At 38.9% G+C, this 27,149-nt stretch overlaps 1 protein-coding gene and 1 pseudogene across 2 annotated transcripts; one reads left to right on the plus strand and one right to left on the minus strand.

The window, feature by feature from the left end:
• Positions 1-5,083: 5,083 nt before the first annotated feature.
• LOC149026510 (ureide permease 1-like) lies at positions 5,084-6,806 on the minus strand. Its single transcript, XM_089153222.1, has 7 exons — positions 6,695-6,806; positions 6,383-6,557; positions 6,186-6,229; positions 5,995-6,086; positions 5,509-5,703; positions 5,331-5,426; positions 5,084-5,230 (listed from the first exon to the last, which is right to left on the minus strand). The coding sequence occupies exons 1-7, from the start codon at positions 6,804-6,806 to the stop codon at positions 5,084-5,086; spliced, it is 861 nt and encodes a 286-aa protein (XP_089009348.1).
• A 4,670-nt stretch (positions 6,807-11,476) lies between these two features.
• On the plus strand, positions 11,477-27,148 carry LOC149026511 (uncharacterized; annotated as a pseudogene). Its single transcript, XR_016173040.1, has 10 exons — positions 11,477-11,717; positions 12,157-12,574; positions 17,469-17,567; positions 17,730-17,954; positions 22,465-22,614; positions 22,743-22,907; positions 25,566-25,646; positions 25,826-25,883; positions 26,761-26,874; positions 26,988-27,148. The product of XR_016173040.1 is annotated as an uncharacterized LOC149026511 (transcript).
• Position 27,149: the final 1 nt, after the last annotated feature.

Raw genomic sequence — 27,149 nt, forward strand, 5'->3', positions numbered from 1 at the left:
TTAGGTTTTCTTTTTTTTTTTATTTTAATATAATTTTTCATTATATGTGGTGTCCTTGGTCTGGGTCCTATAGATTTTTGATCGTTGATGAGACTCTATCTATTTTTATTTTCTTGTTTGATTAGGGTGTTGCGAGTTATTGTGAAGTCCTTATTTAGGTGTGATTTCTTGTTGTGTTGGGACCCCCTAGCTTGGGTGGATCTTTAACTAGAAGTCATTGTTAATCTTAGGGGCCTAGTATAGATTTCTCCAGAGTAACTTATAGTGGAGTTCTTTTCTTTAGTGAGTGGTTATTTGTCAAGTAGAGTCCTAATTTTTATTAGAATGTTGATTTGTAGTTAATTAGGTTTCCTAGTCTAAGTCCTATTTGTTTCTCAATTTAAGGCTACAAATTGCAAGTTGAGTTGAAAAAAAAATTTCAAGTTTGTAGGTAGTAAATGTAAATTGTTTCCTATGGCTCTACGTGGCTTATGGTTACTTCTCCGAACCCTAGGAACCCTGACTAGCGTATTGTTGTAATTTTGAATGATTGGGGGTGTCCTAGGTCTGGTTCCCATTGAGAACATAACCTTTTTTGCAAATGCCGAAACCGCATTGCACGTGTAAATTCGGCACGGCACGATTCTGGTTTTGTGTATTCAAAGTTGGTATCATACCGAAATCGATCGAATTACCGAAACCGTACCAATTGACACCCCGGCTCCACGGGGGCTTATGGTTACTTCTTCCAATCCTCGGATCCCCGACTAGGGTTTTTTTTGTACTTTTGCATGATTGGTGGTGTCCTAGCCATGGATTCTAGTTCGTTGTCGGGACTCTAGACCTAATTTTATTTTCTCGCTTGATCGGTGTGTTGCGATTTATTGCCGAGTCGTTATTTAGGTGGGATTTCTGGTCGTGTTTGGATCCCCTAGTTTGAGTTGATATTTAACTAGGTGTCATTTTTACTTTGAGAAGCCTAAGTAGATTTTCCAAAGTAAATTATGGTAGAGTTCTCTTTTTATGTGAGTGGTTAAGTCCAAATCCTAATTATTATTAAAATGATGGTTTGAAGTTAATGAGGTTTCCTAGTTTTAGTCCTATTCGTTTCTTAGTTTAATGCTACAAATAAAGGCTCTAACTACTAAAATTGCAAGTTGAATTCAAGAAAATTTCCGAGTCCTGGAGGAACCAAAGTCATGGCTTTCTTTGGAGGCGAATATATGATTTGGGAGTTCGTCTTTTTCAAATTCAACAAGTCATTTGCAAGAGCAGCCGCCCTCAACCATCTCAAAGCAAACGAATAACATCCCAAACGCGGTCCCCCGATTAGCTTCAAGGTAAGTTAGACTTTGAAAGCATTGGGCTGCAAGCTCTCTACGCCCTAGAGTATGTACCACCAACCATCGGTAGGAAGAATCACACGGCAGAGACGGCACCGGAGATGCCCATGATAGTATGATGACAGATTTCGAGCACGTTTTCCCTATCTTGCCTCGCGTATTCAAAGACAGCATTCTTCTTGTTCTCACTTAGTAATCTGCCTACTAACTTTTCACGCTGTTGCACAATAGATGTTTCCTCCACCGCACTAAAAAATTCGAGGTTTAATATTTTCTACAAACTTTGAGCACGAGCATATCAAATTGAACATAACTCGTGGTTCTAATAAGAGAAAGCTTCAAGGCTTCATTTCTTACGTTTTTATGCTACGGGAGTTTGTTATCCGGGATCGTGCCGGACGCAACACTTATGTTTCTCTCGCCCACATGATATCGATATTCGAGGACGAGTTCACATCGAAGATCTCGGGAGGATTCATTAAAATCAAATGATAGCTACCGCCTTCGGGAGATGAACGCTTCCGAAGGAGGAAATAAATGTAAACAGTTTGATATCGCCTCCACAAGGCTTATGGTTACTTCTCCGAACGCTAGGATCCCCGACTTAGGTTTTTCTTTTTTTCTTTTAATATAATTTTGCATTATTGGTAGTGTCCTTGGTCCGGGTCCCATAGATTTTTGTTCGTTAATGAGACCCTATCTATTTTTATTTTCTTGTTTCATTAGTGTTGCGAGTTATTGTTGAGTCCTTATTTAGGTGTGATTTCTTGTCGTGTTGAGGCGAATAAATGATTTAAGAGTTGACCTTCTTCAATTTTAGGAGTCCTTTACAAGAGCGGCTGCCGTTAACCATCTCAAAGTAAGCGTAGACCATCCCATACCTTGTCCCAGCATTAGCTGCATGGTAAGTTGCAAGATCGAAAGCATTGCCCCGCAATTTCTCTAAACGCTAGAGTACGTACCACCAATCGCCGGCAAGAAGAATCACATCGCGGGAGCATGTAAGATTGCATGGTGGCAGATTGAAAGACTACGTTCTTCGCATTCTAACTTTGCCGTAAATCTTCCCGAGAACTTTTCACGCTGTTGCACAAGAGATGCTTCCTCCATTGCACTAGAAAATTCGAGGTTGGATCTTTTCCACAATCTTTGAGCACGCGCACATCAAATTCAACGTACCTGAGGGTTCTTTAAAGGGAAATCCTAAAGGCTTCATTTCTAGCATTCTTATACTACGGGACTTTTTTTTTTTAAAGGATAGTGCTGGTCGCAAGACTAGTGTTTCCCTCCCCCACATGACTCGCAAAATTTCAACAGAGTCTTTTGCAAGAGCAGCTTGCCCTCGACCATCTCAAAGCAAGCGAAGATCATCCCAGCCTCCTATTAGCGACTACGTAAGTGAGACTTTTAAAGCATTGGGCTGCAAGCTCTCTACGCCCTAGAGTATGTACCACCAACCATTGGCAGGAAGAAGCACACGTCAGGAGACGGCACCGGAGATGCCCATGATAGTATGATGACAGATTTCTAGCACGTTTTCCTTGTCTTGCTTGCGTATTCAAAGACTACATTCTTCTCGTTCTCACTTTGCTAGAAATCTGCCTACTAACTTTACACACAGTTGCACAATTGATGTTTCTTCCACTGCACTTAAAAATTCCAGGTTTAATCTCTACTACAAACTTTTAGCACGTGCATATCAAATTCAACTTATCTCAGGGTTCTTTGAAGAGAAAGCTTCAAGGCTTCATTTCTTACATTCTTATGCTACGGGAGTTTTTTTAGGATCGTGCTAGACGCAACACTTGTGTTTCTCTTGCTGCTTGACATCGATATTCGAGGATGAGTTTACACCGAAGATCTCATTCAGATTCGTTAAAATCGAATGATAGCTACGACCTTCGAGGAGATGAGCGCTTCAAGAAGGAGGAAATAAATGTAAACAGTTTGCTATGACTCCACAAGGCTTATGGTTACTTCTCCGAACGCTAGGATCCCTGACTTAGGTTTTCTTTTTTTATTTCAATATTATTTTGCATTAATGGTTGTGTCCTTGGTATGGGTCCCATAGATTTTTGTTCGTTGATGAGACTCTATCTATTTTTATTTTCTTGTTTGATTAGTGGGTTACGAGTTATTGTCGAGCCCTTATTTAGGTGTGATTTCTTGCTGTGTTGGGATCCCCTAGTTTAAGTGGATCTTTAACTAGAAGTCATTTATAATCTTAGGGGCCTAGTATAGATTTCTCCAGCAGTAAATTATGGTGGAGTTCTTTTCTTAAGTGAGTGGTTGTTTGTCAAGTAGAGTCCTAATTTTTATGATTAGGTTTCCTAGTCTAAGTCCTATTTGTTTCTCAATTTATAGCTACAAATTGCAAGTTGAGTTGAAATTTTTTTTCGAAGTTTGGAGGATCCAAAGTTCATGGCTTCCTCTGGAGGCGAATAGATGATTTAAGAGTTGACCTTCTTCAATTTTAACAGTCCTTTACAAGAGCGGCTGCCCTTCACCATCTCAAAGTAAGCGTAGACCATCTTAAACCTTGTCCCATATTAGCTGCAAGGTAAGTAGCACTACGAAAGCATTGCCCTGCAAGCTCACTAAATGCTAGAGTACGTACCACCAACCATCAGCAAGAAGAATCACACTGCAGGAGACGCCCATTATAGCATGGTGGCAGATTGAAAGACTACGTTCTTCGCATTCTAACTTTGCCAGAAATCTGCCCAGGAACTTTTCACGCTGTTGCACAAGAGATGTTTCCTCCATTGCACTAGAAAATTCTAGGTTGTATCTTTTCCACAATATTTGAGCACGTGCACATCAAATTCAACGTACCTGAGGGTTCTTTAAAGGGAAATCTTAAAAGGCTTCATTTCTAGCATTCTTATACTACGGGAATTTTTTTTCAACTCAAACAACCCAGGAACTTTTCACGAAGTTATGGATTGAATGTGTAGAAGTGTTTTTGATTAATTTTACTCTTTTACCCCTAAAGCGCCAACCCTTTTTGGCGCGTATATTTGAAAAACGCCATTCGGAAATAGTCGGCGAAACACCGTACTTCACGTTTCAAAATGAGTGAGGGTTACTTATAACTTTTAACAATAGAACAAAACAAAACCCTATTGATTGCTTCTACCGTACCCATTTGTTGCAGAAAGAAGGTGGTCGAGGGTTAGACACTGTTGCTGCAACAACCTATTTGATTTGATCTGCCCTTCCCCTTTCTGTAGGAATTTCGGTCCTTCCCATCTCTCTCGTCCCACACTTAGGTAGGGTTTCGAGTACCTTCTCTTTTCCATTTGCATGTGTTTTCGGCCGAATTCAACCTGGAACGAGTAGACACTAATGAGGTGCGTCATGAATCTTTCTTTGCTTGTGCTTAATAGCTTCAGGAATCGAAGAGGAAACTCTATGATTGCTTTTGATAGCACCCATCTGTATTTGGTTGGCTTCTTTTTTGGAAGGTTTTGATTTCTGGGGCGTGTTGGTTGGTTGTTGGTCCTTCTTGGATTTTCAGACTGCGAATGAGCATTTTCGTATGGAAAATGAATTTGTTCATGAACAAGATTGATACATCTGGTATTTCGTTCATTTAATGTGGTGGTAGTACATTTTTGCTTTGGATGGAACACTCAATCTGATTTAACATTACAGCTTTCCTCGTGAAAACCTTTATGAACATTTTGTATTTCTATAATGCATGATTTCTATCCATTAACATGGACTAGGACTAGGATTCTGGCTCTCACTATTTCAATTCATTCGTTGCCCTGATGATGCCATGAGCACGCCCACAGCCACAATAAACATGAATAGCATGCTCGCCAGCAATGTGTATGCTCTCTTGGATGACTTCCTGCATTCTCCATCTGTATACCCCAAAATGTGCTCGCAAGAGGCAGTGCCTGGTATTATTGCAAACAAATAAAAGTTGTAACTTCACTGTCATCAAAGAGAATTAAGTTCAAATAAGTTCATATCGACATTCACAAAATGTGTACTAACCTGCACAGCATCAGCTGCTGCATATCCTGCAGTTTGACCTCCCATGAATTGTAAACCATTTGCAAACCCACATAAAAATCCAGCCAAAAAGGCCCACTGTCTACCATTCCAGTCATTCAGATAAGCCTTAAATGACGTTCTGGGGTAAATTGAGGGGTGGGTAGCACAGGAAGCTGACATTTAGAATGACAGCAAGGACAAAGAAAGAGATTGAGAAGTAGAATGCAGTGTATACAACCAAATGAGGAACTCCTGGTTTCAGTTTGTGCCACTGGTCATTTGTAGCCAAATTGAATGCTGGTGAGAAGAGGGAGAGACAACCTCCAGCAAAGAAAGTTAGGCCTAGGCCAATAATGCTACTCTTTCCAAAGACCTGTCAGTTATAGATTTTCATCAGCAGAGCCTCACTGATGTGGAGAAAACAGAGAATAGTGCAGGATTATACTTCTGTAGAACAACAATGAGTTTGTATGGATGTCTTGATAAACACACAGAGAACTTGTAAGTATACCATAATACTAGAACTTGAGAAACTTCAACTGAATCAGTGATTGTAGATAAGTGGAAATCACAGGTGCGCATGCTACTAGTTTTTCTGTTTGTTGACTCAAATTAATTTGCGATATTAATAAGAAATAATGGTCACTGTAGTGGAACCGCTGACCTTGATGTATCTTTTGTTTTCAAGCTCTATGAGAAAGTTCGCTGTCCCAGATTTTGCTTTTGCTACTGGAATATGTCCATCCTCCAAGTCCCCTATTGTGTTTAATTTTCAGAAAGCATACAAGTCAAGATCTGTTTACCATCATATCTTAGGACATCAAGTATGGAAGCATGGAAGCTCCAGAGACTTACCTTTTTTGTCCACAGATTCTTCTGACTTTGACAGTTCTATGGCCCTGATGAAAGGTGAAGTTTTGTTGATTCAGTTCAATGTTTATTATCAGATAACAAGGTATAGGTGTAATGCAATCAAACATCATAATAAAATTGAATTCCATGCCGCAAACATCAAATGAAACAACTTGCCACCATATATGACTAGAATATACCCTGTTCCATTCTTGGAAGATTCTGAAAGTCCTGCAAGCTTTGCTTTATTATCAGATTCATTGGACTTGTGAACTGCTGCTCCAAGGAAAACTGCAATGAGGAAGCATCCAACCCCAGGAAAAAGAACTGCAGCATTGTTGATTCGGCTATCTAAGAAGTAATTAAGTGTCGTGCCTGTCATAAATAAGATAAGAACAGATGTATATTAGCTCTAACCAATATAAATTAGTATTTACAGTGTTAGTGTGTTGCAACAGCTAGTTAATTCCGAAGAACTGGAAGCTAACATAAGATGGTTCAGGTGAATATACCTATTACAACGGTTATGCTGGCAGTGACTACCTCTGTCTCTGACAGACCAACAAAAGCCCAACAGAATTGTGTTGAGAGGTTTCCAAGGCAGAGAACTATACTACCTGCCATTGCGAACAAAATAGAAGGCCAGTTGTCCTACATTAAGCACAGTACAAACTTTAGAGCAGGTTGAAAAGAAATAGAATGATAAAGTACTGCATGGAGGAAATGAGACTTCCATTGGCAAAACAATTTGATTTTGTTTGTTGCACAAGTTACAGAGTTATCAGTCACCTAAGAACAGAAGAACAAAGCACCATGGTTTAGGAAATTGCTGGAAACAGATCAATACAAGTCAACAACAGAGTGAGCGACACAAGTACCAAGAGACGAACTAGCAACAGCTAAATCTGAAAGTTACAACTTGCTTTAGTGGATATAACAATTATATATTTTGAACAAGAAATTAGTATTTGAAGTGTAGCTTCCACTATTCTTGCTGGCATCTCTTAACATGGGATGTTTAAGTACTTTGTAGAAGGATACCATGCTTAAGTTTTAAATTTAAATACTTTGCTGAGCTTCCAATCCAAATTCTAAGCTTAGCAGTTACAATATCTTGTACATTTGACTGATTTATTCAAGGTTGTTAACAAAAATTAACATATTCAACTGAAGAAAAGCCAAAGTTTAAAGATTTATAGTCCATTAAATAATGAAAAACAGCAAAGAACAATACTCTCTCTCTCTCCCCCTCCCCCCCCTCTCTTTTCATTAATAGACTGAGATACTCCAGAAGTAAAAACAGAAATACATGATAGAATAAGTGTTAATAGTTCCTTTCAAGGATTGGAATCCAAAAACAGAACCTTAAGTCTATGATTACCAGATAACAGCTTATTCTAGTGCACCCTCAAAATCCAGCTTGAACAATATGAGAACAAATTCAACCAAAATTGAACGATGTTTGATGAGAACCAAAGGATAGAATGAAAGCCATTTAACAGAAAATACTTGCCCGAGAAAGCTGAGTTATAAAATCGAACTCAGACAAGATCTCACTATGTAATATGCTCTCCTCCCTTATGCCCTCTTCTTTTGCTGCCCCCTGACGAGTCGGTGGCGACTTCAATTTTGTCGGTTTCACTCACAAAAAACTGGGGGCCAATTCCCTTGATCTCAATGCAGTTAATGCCTTCAATCACTGTATTGAAGATCTCGGAATAAATGACCTTCTTGGACTAGAGCGCCAAACAACTGGCAAAACCGATAAACCAGCCGGAATTGTTTGCTAGTAAATTGGATCGGTTCCTCATCAATGATCACTAGCTCTCCTCTTTCCCTCTTATCCATGTGGATTCCCCCCCCCCCCCCCGGCCTTCCTGACCAATGTCCTTGCAATGATTTCATTTAATCCCTTTTATCCTTCAGCTTCAAAGCTTTCAATTTTTTACCCCAACCCCCATCCTTCCTAAAGCTTTCAAAATTTAAAACTTGCCCATAAAAGTTGGTTCCACCTTTCCCTCATCCAATACCAGCACCTTTCTAATCTTTCTGACCCCCTTCTTACCATCAACGAGAAATGCATGTCTGCTAAATTGGCTCTTCTAACCTCCTAAAAGGAGAGTTTCTTGTGCCAAAAGTCTAATGGCTTGCGCGTGGAGACTTTAACTATGCCTTTTTTCGTTGAACTCTAAAAGCTTGTAATCGTGCTTGTTCTATCTCCATCCTCGTTCACTTGAGTGAGTCCTCTACCTCCTCAATTACGGGCATGAAATCGAGAACCATCCTCCACTTCACTAGCCTTTTCAACCCCCCCCCTCTAATCAAAAAATTAAACGTCCTCATTTTGTATAGACTAAATCAAATAACGATTAGCTAAAACCCATAGAGCAAGTGGGATATGAAACACGGTGGTGTTTACCTAACTCACACGCTCCGAAACAGTAGAGATAAATGCCCTAACCTACAGTGCCACTAAAAGTGTAAAGTACCAGGTTAAGCAGCAGCTATAGGGGCTACATAGTCCAGGTAGTACAGTCCATCCTTGGCATACCCTCCACCAATCATCCTCTCGTGTGAAGGGCCCTAAAAACCACAAGTTGTAGGAGTAAAGGATACAGATCAATTTAGGGCTTTTGTCAATTGGCTAGCAGATAAGAAATTAAATGGAAACTAATCAACATGTAAGATAGATGACGGAGTAAGTGAAGGAGTAGAAGATACTTTATTGGTCTCCCAAATGGCAATGGAAGTATCATTTGCAATAATAATGTATGAAGGGTGGTTGGATGCAAAATATGAACAACGATCACTTACCTGTCATATGAGCGGAATACTCAGAATCAATGATCTCAGAAAGGATGAAGTAAGTTAAAAAGGCAAGTGTACCTGCATAGGACAATGTTGTGGTGGACTTGGAGGTTCCATGAGAGGTGGAATTGGATGCTTCAATATTTTGCAAACGGCACATGAGTTGGCTAACATCATCATGTAGACTTTTGGAGGAATCTCCTGATGTGGAAGTCGATGTAGTATCAGTAGGTTAGATTATGTCAGTACCACCGTCGAACACTGCATTGTTGGCTACTTGATGAGCCAATTCAGGTTTTTTCGTGTTTTGCCCAACAAGCTTTTCGACGACCAAACTTCCCACAAAAGGTACACAGCCGTGGAGCTCAATCTACCTCCCTTAATACACGACCACGACCACAGCCAAGGGAGATGGTATACGCTGAAGTATTGCCTTTGGAGGTATTTGATGGATTAAAGTTCCTTGATGAAACAATACGCTGAAGGCAAGAAGACATCATGCAAGGTGGGTGCTGGGGAATTGACATTGACTTGGATGTTGACCCATCTACCCTTAAGTGATGTAACCAGGATTGGCAACCATGGTCTCCTCAGACTTTGACCCAAATTCAGCCCAATCATGTGGTGGCTGGGCAAACCTTACCGGGGGTATTTTGGTCATTTTATCCCCTCTTTTGGAGCCCCCAGTAAGGCTGTTCAAATGCAGAATGCTGATAGGAGTCTACATCTACTTTTATTTTTGAGTTTGTTTTTGTTTTTGTTTTGATCAAATTATTGAAAGGTTCTAGTCTGGTTAGGAGTCCCAGCTAGAGAGGGATCTCTAGAGTTGCACTCCACTTTCTACAAGGAGTCTAGATCTACTTTTTGTTTTTAGTTTGAGCCCTTGGTTAGTAAGTTATGAAAGAGTCCTTGTCCCATTAGGAGTCCTAGTTAGAATTTCATTCTTAGTTGGATTCCTTCTTAAAATAGGAAGTCACTTGCACAAGGGTCTTTTGTTAAGAGTTGTAATCAGAATTCCTTTCTTGCTGTTTTGAGTTGAATGTTAGTGTGACACGGAGTTCCAATCCAAATAGAATTCCTTGTTGAGTTTTTGTCCAAGTTGTTGAGTCCTGGTATGATTTCCTTCAATTGTAAAAGGCTTTAAATATAGCCCTTCTTACATGTAACAAATCAGATTATGAACATAAAACAAGCATTGAAGGAAGACTTGGAGTCATGGGAAAGATCCCCACGACCTGGTTTTTGGAGTCTTTTCTTATTCTTCTGCAATGTCCAGATTATACGTTCTTGTCTAAAGATTACGACAAGCACCCGAGAGAGTCAATTTCAGCAACCTTCTAGTGATCTTCCATCCCCATCAAGTGAGTGAAACCCCAGCCCCTTCCCCTACCCTCGTTAACCCTTGCGCAGAACACCCCCCCTTCCTTCATCCTTGCAGCACAGGAGCACCCCTGCCTCCACTAAAATCCTATTTCTTAATCCATTTTACCCTCTCACTTCACCATTAGGATCGCATCCCTTCCCTAGTCTTAGCCCTACTTCCATCTTCATCAATAGACCTTCATCCCAATTAGTTTAGAATTTTTTTTTCTGCAATTCGTCTTCAACCTCTAGAAACCCTAATCCTAGTCTCACTAAAACTCTCAGCTCTGGCCATTAAGTTGCTGAGATCTGTGCTCGGTGGTCCTTGATGCTATTTGCTTCTTTTGGGGAGCACCAAGTCCCTTTCTTCTGCATGGTATATCTCTTCTCCTAGAAGTTAAGATTGACACAGTATTTAGCTGATGCATTAGCCAAAGCAGTGGTGTTTTGACAGAACTTGTGATTAGGCCTCAGTAAATTGGATTTTTATTTGCAGCAGCCAATGCTGGCTGCTGCCAATGGTCTTGATTGCGTCACATAATCAAAATGTGATCGAATGGTTGAGAATCAAATAACAAGGATTTACTTGTAAATGATATTTTTTTTCTTTTACATTTTAAGGGCTTAAAAGTTATACATTTACAAAAATCAGACCCTCATTTATCTGACTTTGCGCGACATGGGACCAAGCAGATCTCTCCGGTGACGGAGAGAAGAGAAAAGGGCGGGATGGATGCTAATGAATAAACACCTGAAACTCATGGTGGTTCACAATTGCCTGCTTTTCTAGTGTGTTTACTTCTATACAGGTGAGGGATGTGTTTGAGACCGAGATGGAGCACAATAACAGCTCCGATAGAAATGGTGCGAGCACAAATATTCAAAGGATTTGAGAGCATTTCTGTTGGTGAAGTTATGCGGAACCCTGTTTTCAGTGAAAATGAGTCTATCGGACAACCTATTTTGGATTGATTTGGGTCTGAGCCCATTTGGATCTGACCATTTTGGCCAGTTGAACAAAACAAAGCTGGGCTCTCCATTACCTCCCTCATGGTTTACTAGCAGGAAAAACCATAATAGAATGTCTCCTAAACCATCGTCAATGATGTCTAGGAGTCCGATCCATGATCATAGGTTGTGTTAAAGAAGTTCCAGAAGAGGAACAGTTTTCTGAAACAGATCCAACTTCACAGAATGGTGGAAAAGATGTGGATTTTCATCATGTTGGTAAGATTGAGGAAGAATCGACTCTATCTGGTTCAAGTTTGTATTTTACTGCAAACGGATCTGCATTTCGATTTGAGTCCAGACAACCTCAGATGGTGATGGGCGGTGGTTGCCAGAAGGGAGGGGTGGCTTTTTGCGGTGGCAGACGGTGAGGGATATGTAGGGATTTGGGAGTCGGTAAACGAGGGCCTGATTTTGTAAATTAGTAAACTAAAATGTAAAAACAAAAAAATAGTATTTACAAGTAAAGTCCTCTTATTTGATTCTCAACCATTCGATCACATTTTGATCATGTGGCGCGATCAAGACCGTTGACAGCAGCCAGCATCGGCTGCTGCAAATAAAAATCCCAGTAAATCACATAGGTTGTTATAGTTGTACATTTAGAGTCTGTAGCCTTTCTTTTTTATGTCAATAAAATTGTCATCCTTAAAAAAGAAAATCACATTTGTTGGACCATCCTGATAATCCGTTGGTGTTTGAGTGGTAGAATTGAGGTAATTGAGCCATAACCCAATTCTGGTCAGGTCTGATGTGCATTAAATTGCAGTGGAAGAGTTCTTGAAATTGAAGTAAGAAGTGAATCCATCTAATCCTTTATCCATAGTATTGGTTCCGACCAGAGAACTTGCACGGGAAGTTGAGAAAGGAATTTCTTGAATCTGCACCAAACTTGGATACACTGTGTGTCTACGGAGGTGGGCCAATTTCACATCAAACGAGAACTCTTAACTGCGGCGTTGATATAATTGTTGGTACACCCGGTGGCATTATTGATCTGCTAAAGAGAGGTGCCCTGGTATTGTCGGAGGTTCAGTTTGTTGTTCTTGCTGAGGCAGATCAGACGTTTGCTGTGGGATTTGATGAAGATGTTGAAATAATATTAGAGAAGTTACCTCAGAAGCGTCAAAGCAGGATGTTCTCTGCTACAATGCCAAGCTGGATAAGAAGGCTCACGCAGAAGTACCTGAACAATCCCATTAACTATAGATCTTGTGAGTGCACATTCCTTTGCATCATTTATATATTCAGTTAATCAATTATCGATGATCATCATCAGTTCCTAGGTGTTTTAGTGTCTTAATATAATGATAAGAAACACACTCTTCTTGATGTTGTTGTATCTTAAAATATCAACTATTTGATTAATTAAATCTAATTTCTTATTGAGGAGAGACAAGTTGGAAAAAGAATTCAAGAAACCTTTTTGGATGAATTTTGTTGTACTGCCAAACTTTTCATGATTAAAAACTAATCGGTCTTATTAAGCAGGGTTGGGGATTCGGTCGAAAAGTGGCAGAAAGGATTACTCTATATTCAATAGCAGCAGACATGTATGGGAAGGCATCAATTACTGGTCCTCTAGTAACGGTATCATTCCAAAAAAAATTTCTGTGCACTTCACTTATTTTCTTGAATCAGCTTGCCTTGCTTTGGGTGTGTGATGCAATCTTTCACTAATTTACTAGTTGCTCTTAGTATCTCAATTGAGATCGATGGTGGGCAAGAACTGCTTTGCCATTGCCGGTGATCGGCGTCTTGGTGTGCGGCTTCGGACCATTGCCACCGATTTCCAGAGGATTTACAAAATTCATGACAAACTTTATATTGGCCTCGCTGGGCTAGGCACAGATGCTCAAACTCGTAAGAATCACTTACTCGTCTCGCTTTGGTCTCCTAGTTTATATCTCAATTTTTGTAAAGGAACTTTTGTGGTTATTATTTTCTCTCGATTGCAAAGCTATAGCGACTCGTCTTCCGTCACAAACTGTATCAGCTTCGAGAAGAGAGGGATATGAAGCCGGAGAATTTTTCTAGTGTCGTTTCTGCTATTTTATACGAGAAAAGGTTGGTTCAACTGTCTCTATGTTCTAGCAATAAAAATAAATTTTGTTTCGGAGTGCTTTTCAGTGTCCTAAATTTAAATTACTAGAGTCTTCACTGCTTGTTATATCTTCTGTTTGTAAATGATCATTTTGTTGAAACTCAAAACTCAAAACTTCAGTATAGTTCAGGACAATTCATCTAGCAATTTAGGTAGCATTCTTGAAGGATGGAGTATGAGTTATCTAGTCTGTCCGATCGACTTTTTACCCCATTGGAAGGGTTTGACTTTGGCTTCTATAGACATGTTTGATCAACCTTTCAGCAAATTCTCCTGCTATACATCTAGAACTGAAGCTTGTATAGCTGCTCATGGGCACATGGCTTTCTTAAGAATTTCATGGCTTTTTCTGCCTTCTAGATTTATCATTTTTGCTCCTTTATTGCCTGGTTCATGTATTATTTTAGCTATTAACATAAACATTTTTCTTCAACAAGGTTCAAGAGAGTTAGATGTAGCCTTACTTGCATGAAGGCCAACTAATCAAGATCTCGTAACAGAACCAACTCAAATAGGTACAAGAAAGGTTTTTATTGAAAATTTTGTCATGGGGCTGGGGTAAAAGTGGGGTGATCTCAAATGAGGTTTTATGTTGGTTCAGTGGGATGTGTTTGGGGTTTTCATGGATGTAAGGGGTTTACTATTGAATCTCCAAGGATGAGACACAAAAGGTTTCTTTAATTAGAATTCAGGAGTTCCTGTCACATGGGGCGAAATCCTTGAGATTGGTTAGCTTTCTTGAGATGGAGAAATATGGCTTTGCTAATGGAATGAGGATACCACTAGGACTGAACGTGGGTGAGTAGTTATAGGAGCTGTTGTAGGAGTTTGTTAGGTTTTGGATGGTGAGTTGGGACTTCGGAGACACTAAGTTCTTGATTTTTAGGGTTACAAGAACTCAAATTTCAAGAAAATGTGATTTTAGGGTTTTGAGATGTGGGAATGGTCTGACTTGGAATTAAGGTAGGTGAATGGTATTTAAGGATGATGGTTGTTATGGAAAAATCTGATGGGTAGATTGATGAACATCTGACTTGGAATTTTGGATTTCTTGGGCAATCCAAATTCAAGGACATAAAAGAAAAGGGGAAACAATGGTGGGGGTGGGGATGATCTTATCTGCAATATGCCTTGCTGGAGATCTAACGCTCCAAGGAGAAGGTTGATTAATGGAAGTCTAGGCTGAATCCACAAGATCAGCAGGTGGTCGGGGTTTTAAATGCAAAATCCCTATACCTACCATGAACTTTAAACACCAAGGATCCCAGGGCTTGGACTTGAAACGCCAAGACACCCTCTCTTGGAACTTGAAACACTAGAACGAGTGAAAATCTCTGGAATTAACTTGTATTGTCCCATTTTGGGTTGGCAATGTGGGACAGAACATAGAAGTAAGAAGGATAAAGAAGATAGGGAGAAGAAGGGGAAATCTAAGAAGAATCAGACTTGAAGAAGGGCAAGACCAGAAGAGGGAGAAGAACACATAAGAAGAAGAAGAAGAGAGGAGGGGAGAGAGAGAGAGAATTTTTTTTTTTCTATTCCATGCCCAGAGACATACTTTAGTATGAAAACAACTATAGTAGGACTCTTGGTTTAAAACTAACAAATAACTAATCCTACTAGGATTCTTATGAATTTAAAACTAGCTAAAACTCATCCTAAATATCGTATATTGTACCCGAATTAAAAATTTGATTACAATATTACATAATTATCCCATGAAATAAATTACAAAATCCTACATCATCTCTAAAACTCCCACGAAAATAGTTCCTATTTTATCTTTTTGCAAGTTGGGACCCACCAAATTTGAATATATCTCCTTGCAAGCTGGACTAGGGGCCTACCAAATGTGACAAATTATCTCCTAGGTTTCCTCTGTTTATATTATTGTAGTGTCAACAGTAACTTCTGGTTGTGCTTTCATCAGTTGTGGGGTGGTTGGGTTTAAATAGAGGCCAAAAGGACAATTATAAATCAGACTCAGATAGGAACAGCTGATTCCTATTTATTATACTATATACTATATAGAAGTCAAAACTCAATTCAGTTATGGCAATCTTTTGCTGGTCCAAAATACCCTTCCTCCAAACCAACCTACCCCTCCCCCAGTGAATGCACCCTTTCAAAACAAAACACCACCAAGTATAACACACACCTTTTCAAATGAAACGAACCCACACCCCACTGAGAAACCAGCGGCATTGAGAAGAAGGCAGTCTCAGGCGTTGGTTCACCTTCTTTCTCACCATCAGTGAGTTATCTTTTCTCCACCTCCTAGTAGTGTGGTGCTTTTCCACCTGTAGTGGTGTGATTAACTTTGTTATTCTGAAATCCCACCTTTATCTGTTTCCAAGTAGTACTTCTACTCTTTTCCTGTTATTCTCTCATTACTCAAAACTGGATTTAGAAAGGTGGAACCTGTTGATGAAGAGGTTTTCCTGGTGGATGAGAACATAGAAAAACAGAACCAGAGGGACTTGGATTTAACTCTGATAGGTCATATTCTGGTAGGGAAACCATATAGGTGTCAAGGTGTTGAAAAGCTCCTGTGAAGGCCTGGAATACACATTTCCCATTTGAAGTAAGTATGCAAGAGAAGGATCTTTCAAACATATACTTGATTCTAGAAATGTTTTGATTGAAGGCCATGGGCTGTGTCAAATAATCTAATTATTCTTGAATGATGGAGATCGACTAAGGACTGGTGTTTCACACATGTCTGGTTCTAGCTACAGGTCCATGAAGCTCCGGAAGAACAAGTAATGAACTTAGAATTTGCTTCAAGGATAGAAAACAGATTTGGGAGCCCACATCAAGTCATGATAATAAAAGTTTCTACAGGAGCAGTGAAAGATGCATTTATCAGGTTGAGGATTTTTCTGGATATTATCAAACCAATCAAGCAATCAAGCAATGGTACAAAATACAGAGAAAAGATGGAACAGTGCAGCAGCTTCCCATTAAGTATGAAAAACTCCCTTCGATATGCTATTGTTGTAGTCTTAATGGTTATGAAGGCCGGAGGTGCAACTCTTTGTTTGATGATGTACGACGTCATAAAGAAGTTCCTGGCTGTAGTGAGCAATCTTGTCCTAATTTTAATAGAAGGAATCTTAGCCCGGAAATCAGAGGTTTGGTTCCAGATAGTCGTACTCGCGAGAAGGCAGAAATGAAAATCATCTAGAGTGTGGAGGAGATTGAAAGAAAAATTATGAGGCGTCTTCTCAGGCAACGGTCGGTGTTCAATCGGCAGGTAGCAATGAGGTCAACACCCTTGGACATCCCTCAACCCCAGCTATGCCAACTCAGCAGCATCATTATGAAAAGAAAACAAGTTCTGGTCTCACACTTCCCAAAACACATTATATTTTTCAACAGCCACATCCAGCCACCTATGCAAATAAATAATAACACCACATGGACCTTAACTAATTAGTTAACATCCTCCAAAACCCAGATTTTATTAACAAAAAAAAATTCTACCCTCCAGCTTCTATGACAGTCGAATATTTCCCAAGCTATCCTCCAACTTCTACCTATCATTTCAAATTTTTCTTTAAACTACAACCCAGTTACCAACCCTGTCCAGCAAATAAATACCCAAAACCATCCTGACCAAATGAACCAGCCTTATACTGAACCACAACTAACCAGCCCTCAAACCATCAATCAAACCCTTGTTATCATATCATGCTTCACACTTCATACTTCGTAGTAGTACATAAAAGTACAAACTCAACTATTGTTATGTTCTTTCAGTAGACCAAAATACCCTTTCCCTCTGAGGCAAAGATTCCTAACGGACCAAATACAAGTTGACATATAACCCCAGACCCATCAACTAACGTACCAACTCAAATAGTTGCTTTCTGTGGACAGACCCCCCCCCCCCCCCCCCAAAGGCGAAATAACACATACCCAATTCAAGAAACCTTTTTAGATGAATTATGTTACGCTGCCAAACTTTTCATGATTGAAAACTAATGGGTATTATTAAGCAGGTTGGGGATTCTGATCGAAAGCTGGCGGAAGGGATTACTCTATATTCAACAGCAGCAGACATGTATGGGAAGGCATCAATTATTGGTCCTCTAGTAACGGTATCATTCCAGAATTTTTTCTGTGCACTCCACTTATTTTCTTGAATCAGATTGCCTTGCTTTGGGAGTGTGATGCAAGCTTTCACTAATTTACTAGTTGCTCTTAGTATCTCAATTGATGTCCGTCCTTTCCCTCAATTGCTGCCCATCGGTCCTTGTTAGGAACATGCCAAAGGAGGCAAATGTATTGTTTTCACCCAAACCAAACCTGATGCTGATAAGTTGGCATATGCTATGGGGCGTAGCTTTATATGTGAGGCTTTGCATGGGGATATATCGCAGAATCAGAGGGAAAGGACACTTTCAGGCTTCCGGGATGGGCACTTTAATATCTTAGTTGCTACAGATGTTGCTGCTCGTGGGCATGATATACCTAATGTTGATCTGGTAAGAGGTTTCACACTCCCTCATTTTGATTTTGTCAGTGCTAAGGTAATATCTTGATTATCATGCTAACATTATGGCATTCATTCCGTCAATTTTTTTGGAGTATCATGTTGAGTCTCTAACCATGTAATGTAGAATTGATCTCAACCCAAGTAAAGCTAGTGTGAGATCATCACAGCAAGATTGCATGTGTGGACAAAATATTATCGTGAACAGAGTTTTCTACCCCTTTTGTTTTCCATATGAAATAAGAAAATGGATATTGATATGAGTAATGCTTCACCACTTGGACTGCAGGAATTGAATCACCATGGTATGGTGTGGTAGGAGTTACCATGAAGATGTTTTACAGCTTCACCAATGCATCCTGTTGAGATTCATCAATTGAACTTTTTCTCCAAGGAGTGGATTGGAGTGCTCTCCAAATATTCTTGTCTTCTTTGCCCTCCTTGTGTCTATTTTATCTATTTTATCTTTTCGTAAGCGTAAACTCTAAAAGGACCAAGTTTATTTCTTTGCCCAACGAAGGAAATTTCCTCCTAAAAAAATTCAGAGGCAGTCAAGAAGTGAACGAGGTTGCTCCAGAGGTATATTTCTTCTATCATTTCCCTCCTTGGGTCTAATGTTCTATGCTTTCATGACCTTAAAACTTTATAATTTGTGATAGAATGCAAGTTGCATAATATACTGTTTACTAAGATTAAATAAGTCTTAAGAATGAAGAAATTAGTGAACGCTGAAATAGACTTCATCTTAGCTAGAAAATTGAAAGCAAAAGAGTATCCATATGAGTGTCCGAATCTTTGACTATGACATCAGAACAATAGCTAGAAATTGGGACAAAGGCCAATAGGTTTGTTATTTTCTCTTGTATCATCGAATCCATTCAACCTTTTAAGTAGTTTGTAGGCTGGAAGAGAGGGACAATGGAAAATCAGGTATTTACTCAAGGAAATGATAAAATCTGATCATTACTTCGTGACAACTCTCTTAAGTTGAAATGATCAAATAAAGTCCATGTTTGTCTAACTTCTCATTTGTTTTATTTTATTTTATATTTTATATTTTATATTTTAATTGAGTATTTTTTTTGAATAATCGATTGTATACTGTTTACCTAAGTTTGGTTCTTAATCAAAATCGTGCAGTTTTTGTTTATTGTTTTTAGAGTTTTGTGTCTAACTATAATGTACATCTTCCTACGTGTAGATCAATAAGTATGTAATCTCTCTAAACTTGAAGAAAAGGGAGGTTTCGTTTCTTTAGTATCAGTTTTTTTTTTTGCCGAAGGGGAAGCTAACAGATTACTCGATGGATTTCTCAAAACTGAAACCCTCGTTATGGACGAAATGACTCGAACAATAGTTCCAGCAATCCTTGTTAGTCTACAAGTAAGTACAGCAACCTCCCCCATTGCCTTGACCTAGAAAATCAGTTTCAACCAGATCAGCCCATCCCCCTTCCTCCTTCTTCCCTGTGATACAGCATATCTCCCCCCCAGTTCTGCCTTGATTCCTAGCCCCTTTAGCCCCTTTCCAACCTCTCCTAGGATTGTCCCAAGCTGTAGAATCTTTTCCTATAGTTATCTACCCAAAGCAGCCCTATCTATCTCAACGTGAAAAATTCTGTAATTCATCTTCTTAGTGGAGTTTCTGCCGAATTTTCAATCAAAACCTTAAAAGTTGATCAATTTCAGACATGAATCCCCAAGTCCAGCAACTTATTGAGCCTTAGAATAACCCCAAAACCTTCTGTCTCAGCCATTGCCCTTTACTGGAATTTTCTGGGCTAACCTTAAGTTTAGGAAAAATACCAATTTACCCACAACCTAGACCTAGGTTAAATTAATTTCTTCCCCAAAAATGAAAATAAAGACGAACTTACTTGCTTTCCTGAAATCAGGTGGCATGCTTATTCTTCCGAGTAATCATCAAAACCCTCCCTTCCATTCAAAATCAAAATCTAAAATGAAAAACAATCAAAAAGTCAATCAAATTTTCAGGTGGCATGCTTATTCTTCCGAGTATTCATCGAAACCCTTCCTTCCATTCAAAATCAAAATCTGAAATGAAAACCAATCGAAAATCAAAAAGTCAGTCAAAATTGTAGAATTTGAAACCCTATCTTCACATCGACATCCAACAGAAAGAGAAATAAATAATCAGGAATCTGGCAGAGGGAAGGTGTTGGGTGATTTCTGACACGGGGAAAGTAGCAGCAGCGGCAGAGGCTGTGGCCAGCATGGGAGGGAATGCAGTAGTTTCTTGGTTGGGTATGGTATGAGACCATGATATGGGTAATTCATAACACACTATGTAAGGACTCTTCTCTTCTGCTTCAAGACTGCCAAAGAAGTTGTCGATCTACTAAAGGTTGTCACCTCCTTGACAAGGACTTTATTGTTGAACTCAAAATTTATGGGAAAAAATGATGAAAATATGAAATATAAGTTTGTGAATTTGTCTAGGTCCTTTAGTCTCAGCCAATTGTGCTTAGTTTCTTTTCTTATTTTGCTTTTGTTGCGAACCTTCTTGATCTAGTATGTTTTTGCCATATGCCTTCTTCTTGCACTCACCTCTTCCCTCCCCCCACCCCACTCGAATTTTCTTCCTCTCTATTTGATAAATAAATATTTTATTGGTATCACTTACCTACCCTCTTGGTTGATCAAATGGCATGGATCCCCTTTTAGTTTGATAACTTCACTTCCTCTCTTACCAGCAAAGATATCAAACACGTCGTTTCTATTATTTTTTTCAGTTAAATTATACTTTTACCATTAAAAAAAATCCCAAACTATCCTTAACTAAAAAGATATCTCAATTTTTTTACTAACTTCATTTATTTCTTCTTTTCTAATTAAAAAGAGACATCTAGATTAAAGAACTTAATGATATTTTTGGGTTTAATAACTAAAATAATTGAAGGTAATTTGGGGGTGAAAAAAAAAAGATAATTAGGGTTTAAATTAAAATATCTTTTTTTTTATGTAGAATTAAAATACTTTTTCAATTGAAGGTAATTTGGGATTCCAAGAAACATGTAATGTTAAAAATAGAATTTAATTGGAAAAGTTAATAGAAGGGAGATGCTTGATACTCCAACTAAGAGGGGGTTCAAATGCCATATGACCAACCTCAAGAGGGGAGGTAACTAATATTTACCCATTTTTCACTCATCCAAACAAATAGGTTGGATTGATGATGGGCCAGGTGAAGATCTTTAATTAGTGAGCCCACCACCTCCAAACAATCTGACTATATCGGATCCCCAATCGCTTCTCTAATTTGAGCTCCAACATCGCCCTTCTAATTTCAACTGCTTTTCCCTCTTTACCGCTAGCTGTATATAGAAAGAAGGAACTTGACTCTCAAGTCTAACCGAAGTTTAAAAATCCAGAAGCCAGTCAAAGGCCCACCTTTCCACCTTAGCCGAATACTAAGAATCAACTAAAATCAATTTGGATGCAGTTCTCCTGAATAGCTAAATCAGTGATCCATGTAAAGAAAATAGACAAAAGGGTTTTGATGTGGGTAAGTTTTGTTATGATGGAAGGGATGGCCCTGGCATTTTAGGATTGTCACATTCTGATCATGGTAAATGGTATGGAGTTTTTTTTCACTCTCTCTTTTCTGAATCAAGGTAAAGTCACAGGGATATTATAAGATGAGGAAAGAAAATAATCCCATGCCCACCTCTTCTGGGTGAAAGAAGTTTTGATGTTGTTGTAGGCCTATAATCACTACAGATCACAACGATTCGCAGAGTTCAGTCTCCTAACTTTCCAACTGATTGATTACTCCTCCATAGTTTTTTGTGCATGCATTATGGTAGGCCTCCCTATTTTGACGGACTTCAGGGTCTTGTGGAGACCCCACGAGAAAATTATCTCGCATACCTAATATCCCTGAATAAATGAATAAACAAGGAAAATTTTCAAAGGCACCCTAGGATAGTTGGCAAATTGCAGTGACCTTAAGACTATGCCAAATTGGCAGTCACCTCCTTTTCTATTATAACCATTTGTTAGACGAAATGATGAATATACCCTTAGTTGTATTATTCTACATGTTCATGACATAAAATGATGAAGGAAGGAAGGAAGAAGGAACTAATGGAGGAAGAAAGAAGATGAAGTTTACAGTTCTATTTCATTAAGGTGACACTGCAAAGTCACAAGGGATTAAAGGTAATTTAGGAATTATGAAATTATCTAACAGTGACTTCACAGAATTTTCTAAGAGAGTGTACTATTGTGCAGCTTTAAGAGACATCTTGGGGGGTCATTGCCAGTTTGGTATAGTTTTGGGGTGTTTGTGCTTTTTGCGAATCATCTTGGGGTGTCCCGAAATTTTCCCAATAAATCAATAACTTTACATGCCTGTTAGAAGTTTCTTCTTTACAGTGTGGAACAAATTTATTGTTTCAGGTCAGTGTGTTGATCTTTGGGGTTCTAGTTTTTATGGAGCTTACCTGAGTAGTTTTCCCATTTCTAGTTTTATTGTTTCAGGTCAGTGTGTTGATCTTTACAGTCTTCGCAGCATTAAGTTGGAATTGGTTTATTTTTTCGGACACGATGGTGCGGCAGGCAGCTATGGTTTTGAAATGTATTCTCCTGATGTATTACGAGAACAATAGACGTCGGAATTACCGTAGGCAGGTAAGGCTTTTCTTAGGTAGTATATCATGTGTATTGTCTTAGAATAGACAGCTTATCACCATCTCATATCATAGGTTTCTGTTTTGAACTGCCTAATGGTTTGTTTAAACCTTGCTTGGTTTATCCAGGTTCAAATGCTAACTCTACTTGAGTATCTTCTGCTGCCGTATCGTGCTTTGTTACCAGCACCTGTCTGGTACCGGTTTTTCTTGAACGAGGAATATGGCAGCCTTTTCTCATCACTGACTACGGGGTTGTACCTAACTTTTAAGCTCAAATATGTTGTTGAGAAGGTATGGATCCCATAAACCACCCCACCCACACCCACACCCTCCCACCCACCCACCCACCGTGTTTCTTACTCTTTACTTAGAATGACCAAAGGTTATAAACTCCACAAGTTTGAATATTGACAACTTAAATAGACTAAATACCAAGTTTTAGCCCAACTGGGACCCTAAAACCCACTGAGATGGGCTATTGAGTTGACGCCCAAAAAATGGCATATCTCGACCGAGATCTTGATGGCTGACTGTTTGTTCACCATGGAAAAATATACTCAAGTATCCATCTGGTTCCATGTGAGAAAATACTTTAGCTTACCATATATTCACATTTAAATACAAGCACAACTAACTAAAATGACTATCCAACATTTTTCAGATAGACCATAAACATAATCAATCCAATCCTGAAAGGGGAGTGAGAAAATGACTTCATAGTAAATAAATCAATATGCATACATTTTAATGGGTTTTAATGATTTACCTGAAATTCTGGTTGTGTGTTCTAGACATTATTTAAATGCAATCATGGAAGAGGTAAGCTTAAATGTGAAAATCACATTAAAAAATATTTCAGGATAAAGAATATTAATCATTTTCTTAACTTCTTATCCTGGTCCTGTTTGGTGTCAGATATCAATGAGGATATATGAATATCCAAAAATAAAAACATATTCTCTGAATGTGTTTGACATCAAAAAGTTAATATTTATGCACATAAAATACAAGATGGCAGTCAAATATGTGGCCATTAGGTGCTTGAGTTGGGGTGTAAATTTAGACACGACATACAACTTGAGTGCCAAGTAAGCCACCTCATGCTAAATACATGACAAATTTCCACCCACAAAGCTGAGAGAAAGAAGGCCCGGGGGGGGTGGGAGCACCATGCTGCCATGTGAATATAAAAAGGCAGTTGCCTTATGCAGCAGTTCCCTAATTGGCAAATACATTCAAACAAAAAAAATTCTAAGATAGAAAGCATATTTTTGGCATGTGATACAGTTGGATGGAAATATAGTAAACATACCAAGGTGTATGAAGTGACAAGACATGGATTTCAGCTCCTAGTGTCAGCTTATCACCATTATCCAGTTGATCAGTACACCCCTCAACATTGTCTATTGAACCACCATAAACCTTGATTCCAGGCACCAACAGCTTCATTTTCTCATTTCCACCAGCATGATCCCTTATGTAGATACCAAGGTAGTACAAGGAAAAATAACCATTGTCATCATCAATAAGTCAGATTAGCAACAGCACCAAAAACCACCAGACGTTTCTGAAACAAATATTCCATGAATAAAAGCAACTTAAAATCTAATATCGAAAGTCTTATGCCACATGAAAAGAATACAAAGAAACTGAACCCTCCCGCCAATAAAAAGGGTAAGATCAATGCAAGAAGCTCATCTTAGCATTAAAATTTGTTTACTAATAACCTGTTAGCATGATAAAAAAGAAAACACTTTAGGTGGCGTTTGGTTCTGCGTTTCCCTGGAATTAGATTCCAGAGAATCATGAAATTTGAGAAAGAATTGTGTTTGGTTGAAAGTTGAGTCGGAACCTAGCTTCAGCTAGGATCCACTTTTAACACACAAATTTAGGATCACTTGGAAACCACCTCCTGAGGTGGTTTCCAAATAGACTCACCTTTTGGAACCCACGTATAAATAGGGGTTGGAAACCATCGTGAATCATTTTCTCGTTCTCGTTCGCGAAGTTTGTTCCGTCGCAGCTAGGTTCCTCTCTTCCATCGCAACTACTGAACTCGCTCTCGCAGCTACTGAACTCGCTCATCTCTTCCATCTGGTTCGCGTTCCTCTCTTGCTTGCAGTTCCGTGAAGGTTTTTCATCCGTTTGGTTCTGCGTAATTTGTTCTTACCGAAGCCAAATCGGTGTCACGGCACCTGGTTGAGACCCTGAACTGAGAAGTTCGCAGCATAATGGATTCAGTGATGGTGGTCTCCGATGGAGAAGAAGAAATTGAGACTCTGGTCAAGATAGGTTCCTATGGAGACCCAGTTCGACTCGTTCAGGACTCGTCAGAGGAGATCTTTGTGTTGTGGGCGATTCAGCAACCAACCCTATCTAAGCAAAATGCCTTTGTATGCCAATCTTCTCTTAAACTTGAATTGGAGGCTTGTGGGCATCATTGGTGGCTTGTGGGCATCGTCTCACTATTTCTCAGTCGCCTTCGTCCATGGTATGCTTTGAAATCGAACACTTTAGTCCTTTTTTTTTCCAATATTTTTGCTACCTTGGCTCTACTACTTTCTTGTGATGTAACCCTGACAGCTTTCTGAGTTTAGGAACCTGAAAATGATTACTATTGAAGGAGGTTATATACCCGTGAACCATTGTAAAAACCCAATAATACCAGATGGATTCATTGGGCCAAATTCAGATAATTAGCTTAACTCTGATGAAGATGATAATAGTCTTTTAATGGGTAGTTCTGTGCGTCTCTAGTGTTGCTGTTGCTGGTGGTATTTTTTGGGATATTTTACCTGTATGTGATTGATGTAATAAAGTCTTCATTGAATCTATTTACAAAATTTGAAATTTCTTAAGTTTCTCTTCTTTTTAGTGGTTATGAACTTGTAGAGCACACCAGGGGTAACTGGAGCAGTGATGTGGGACAGTGGCATTGTTGTAGGGAAGTTCTTGGAGCAAGCTGTGGACTCAGGGAAGCTTGTTCTTCAAGGCAAGAAGGTTATTGAATTGGGTGCCGGCTGTGGACTAGTAGGGTATTATAATCTAATTTCTTCAACTTTTAATGTCTAATAATAATGAGCAATCTGTATCAGAGTATTCCTCTGTTCAAGAAGGATATTAGTTTTCTAATTTCTCTTTCTATCTGCTTAACCGATGTCTTCTTGTCTAGTTTTAAAGACTAATGGTTCTTCTCTGCAACTGTGAAGGAGCTCATATGGGGCGATGATCTTGACTCAGATTTAACTGATCCTCTTCCTGATTATGGTAATCCTTGTCCTACTTATATTGCAAACTGTATATATTAATTATTCTAGTATCAAATTTTCACAAAGGGTAGTGATTTTGATATCAAATGTTGGATGGTTACAATAACATATTCTGTTTGCTCTTGGTGGCTGCAATAGGACTGGGATTTCATGTAATGCTTTTTGACATTATAACTATTGAAATCCTGAAGAGTTATGATTATTTGAAAACTCTAATGGGAAAATAGGAAATTTCAATATCAAGTCTTGTAGGTTTTTCTGTTTTCTGATATTTCTTATTTTTAATGCAATAATTTTTTGAACATTCATTTCGCCCTAAAAAATACCATTATCATTCTTTTATTCAAAAGGAAATTTTGTTTCATAGTAGCAGTTCTACAAAGATTTAAAACATGAATTAGGGATGCTCAAAGCCAGAGGAATTAATTGGAATTAGCTAGGTTCTCACTATAGGAACCTACAAATTGTTACATCCTACTTCAAAGTTTTCCTGTCACTACGGTTCACAACTGCAGTGCGGTGCCTTATCTGGTAATTGAAAAGATTGTAATAAAATGAGACTTCCAAATCAGGTTAGTTCCTGGATTGGTTGATCCCCTTGCTGGACCAAGAAAGAAGAAAAAAAGGGCTGGGGGTGATCTCGCCACTATGATGTTTGTTGCATTGGGAGTACGGTGAGCATCTTCATTATTGCTCAACTTCAAAACCATTGAGATTGTTAAACTTGACTATGCAGTTAGGAAGAGAAAATTTTCAAAGTTTAGGAAAGCTTATTTGAAAGTTCAAATGATTTGTGATTCTTGCTTTCTGCTCCAGGTTTAAATTGAAAGTGATTGCTGTTGGAGTATAATTCTGTTAGTATTTCTATGTTTCAGTACTCGGATCTGATGTCATCTACAGTGAAGGGGCAGTAACAGATCTGTTGGCAACACTAAAGAAATTATGTAGAACTCAGACAACAATCATATTGGCTGGTGAACTACGAAATGGTCTGTTAGAATCTTTCTCTGTTTTTTTAGGCTTGAGAGCATTTTTTATTCCCCCCCCCCCCCCCCAACAGGTGGGGATTTTTTTCTTCATATAAATGAATTTTCTCTGGCAGATGTTGTTCTTCAATATTTTTTGGATGCTGCAATGGAGGAGTTTATTGTTGGGCGAGTGGATCAGAAACAGTGGCATCCAGATTATCACAGCAGTAGAGTGGCAGTGCTTGTCTTGGAGAGGAAAGAGCAAGATGAGGGATGGGAATTAGGTACTCCTTGAG

The sequence above is a fragment of the Hakea prostrata genome, chromosome 1, assembly GCF_041222555.1.
Source record: "Hakea prostrata isolate BN-2017 chromosome 1, UWA_Hpros_2, whole genome shotgun sequence".
Taxonomy (NCBI): Eukaryota; Viridiplantae; Streptophyta; class Magnoliopsida; order Proteales; family Proteaceae; genus Hakea; species Hakea prostrata.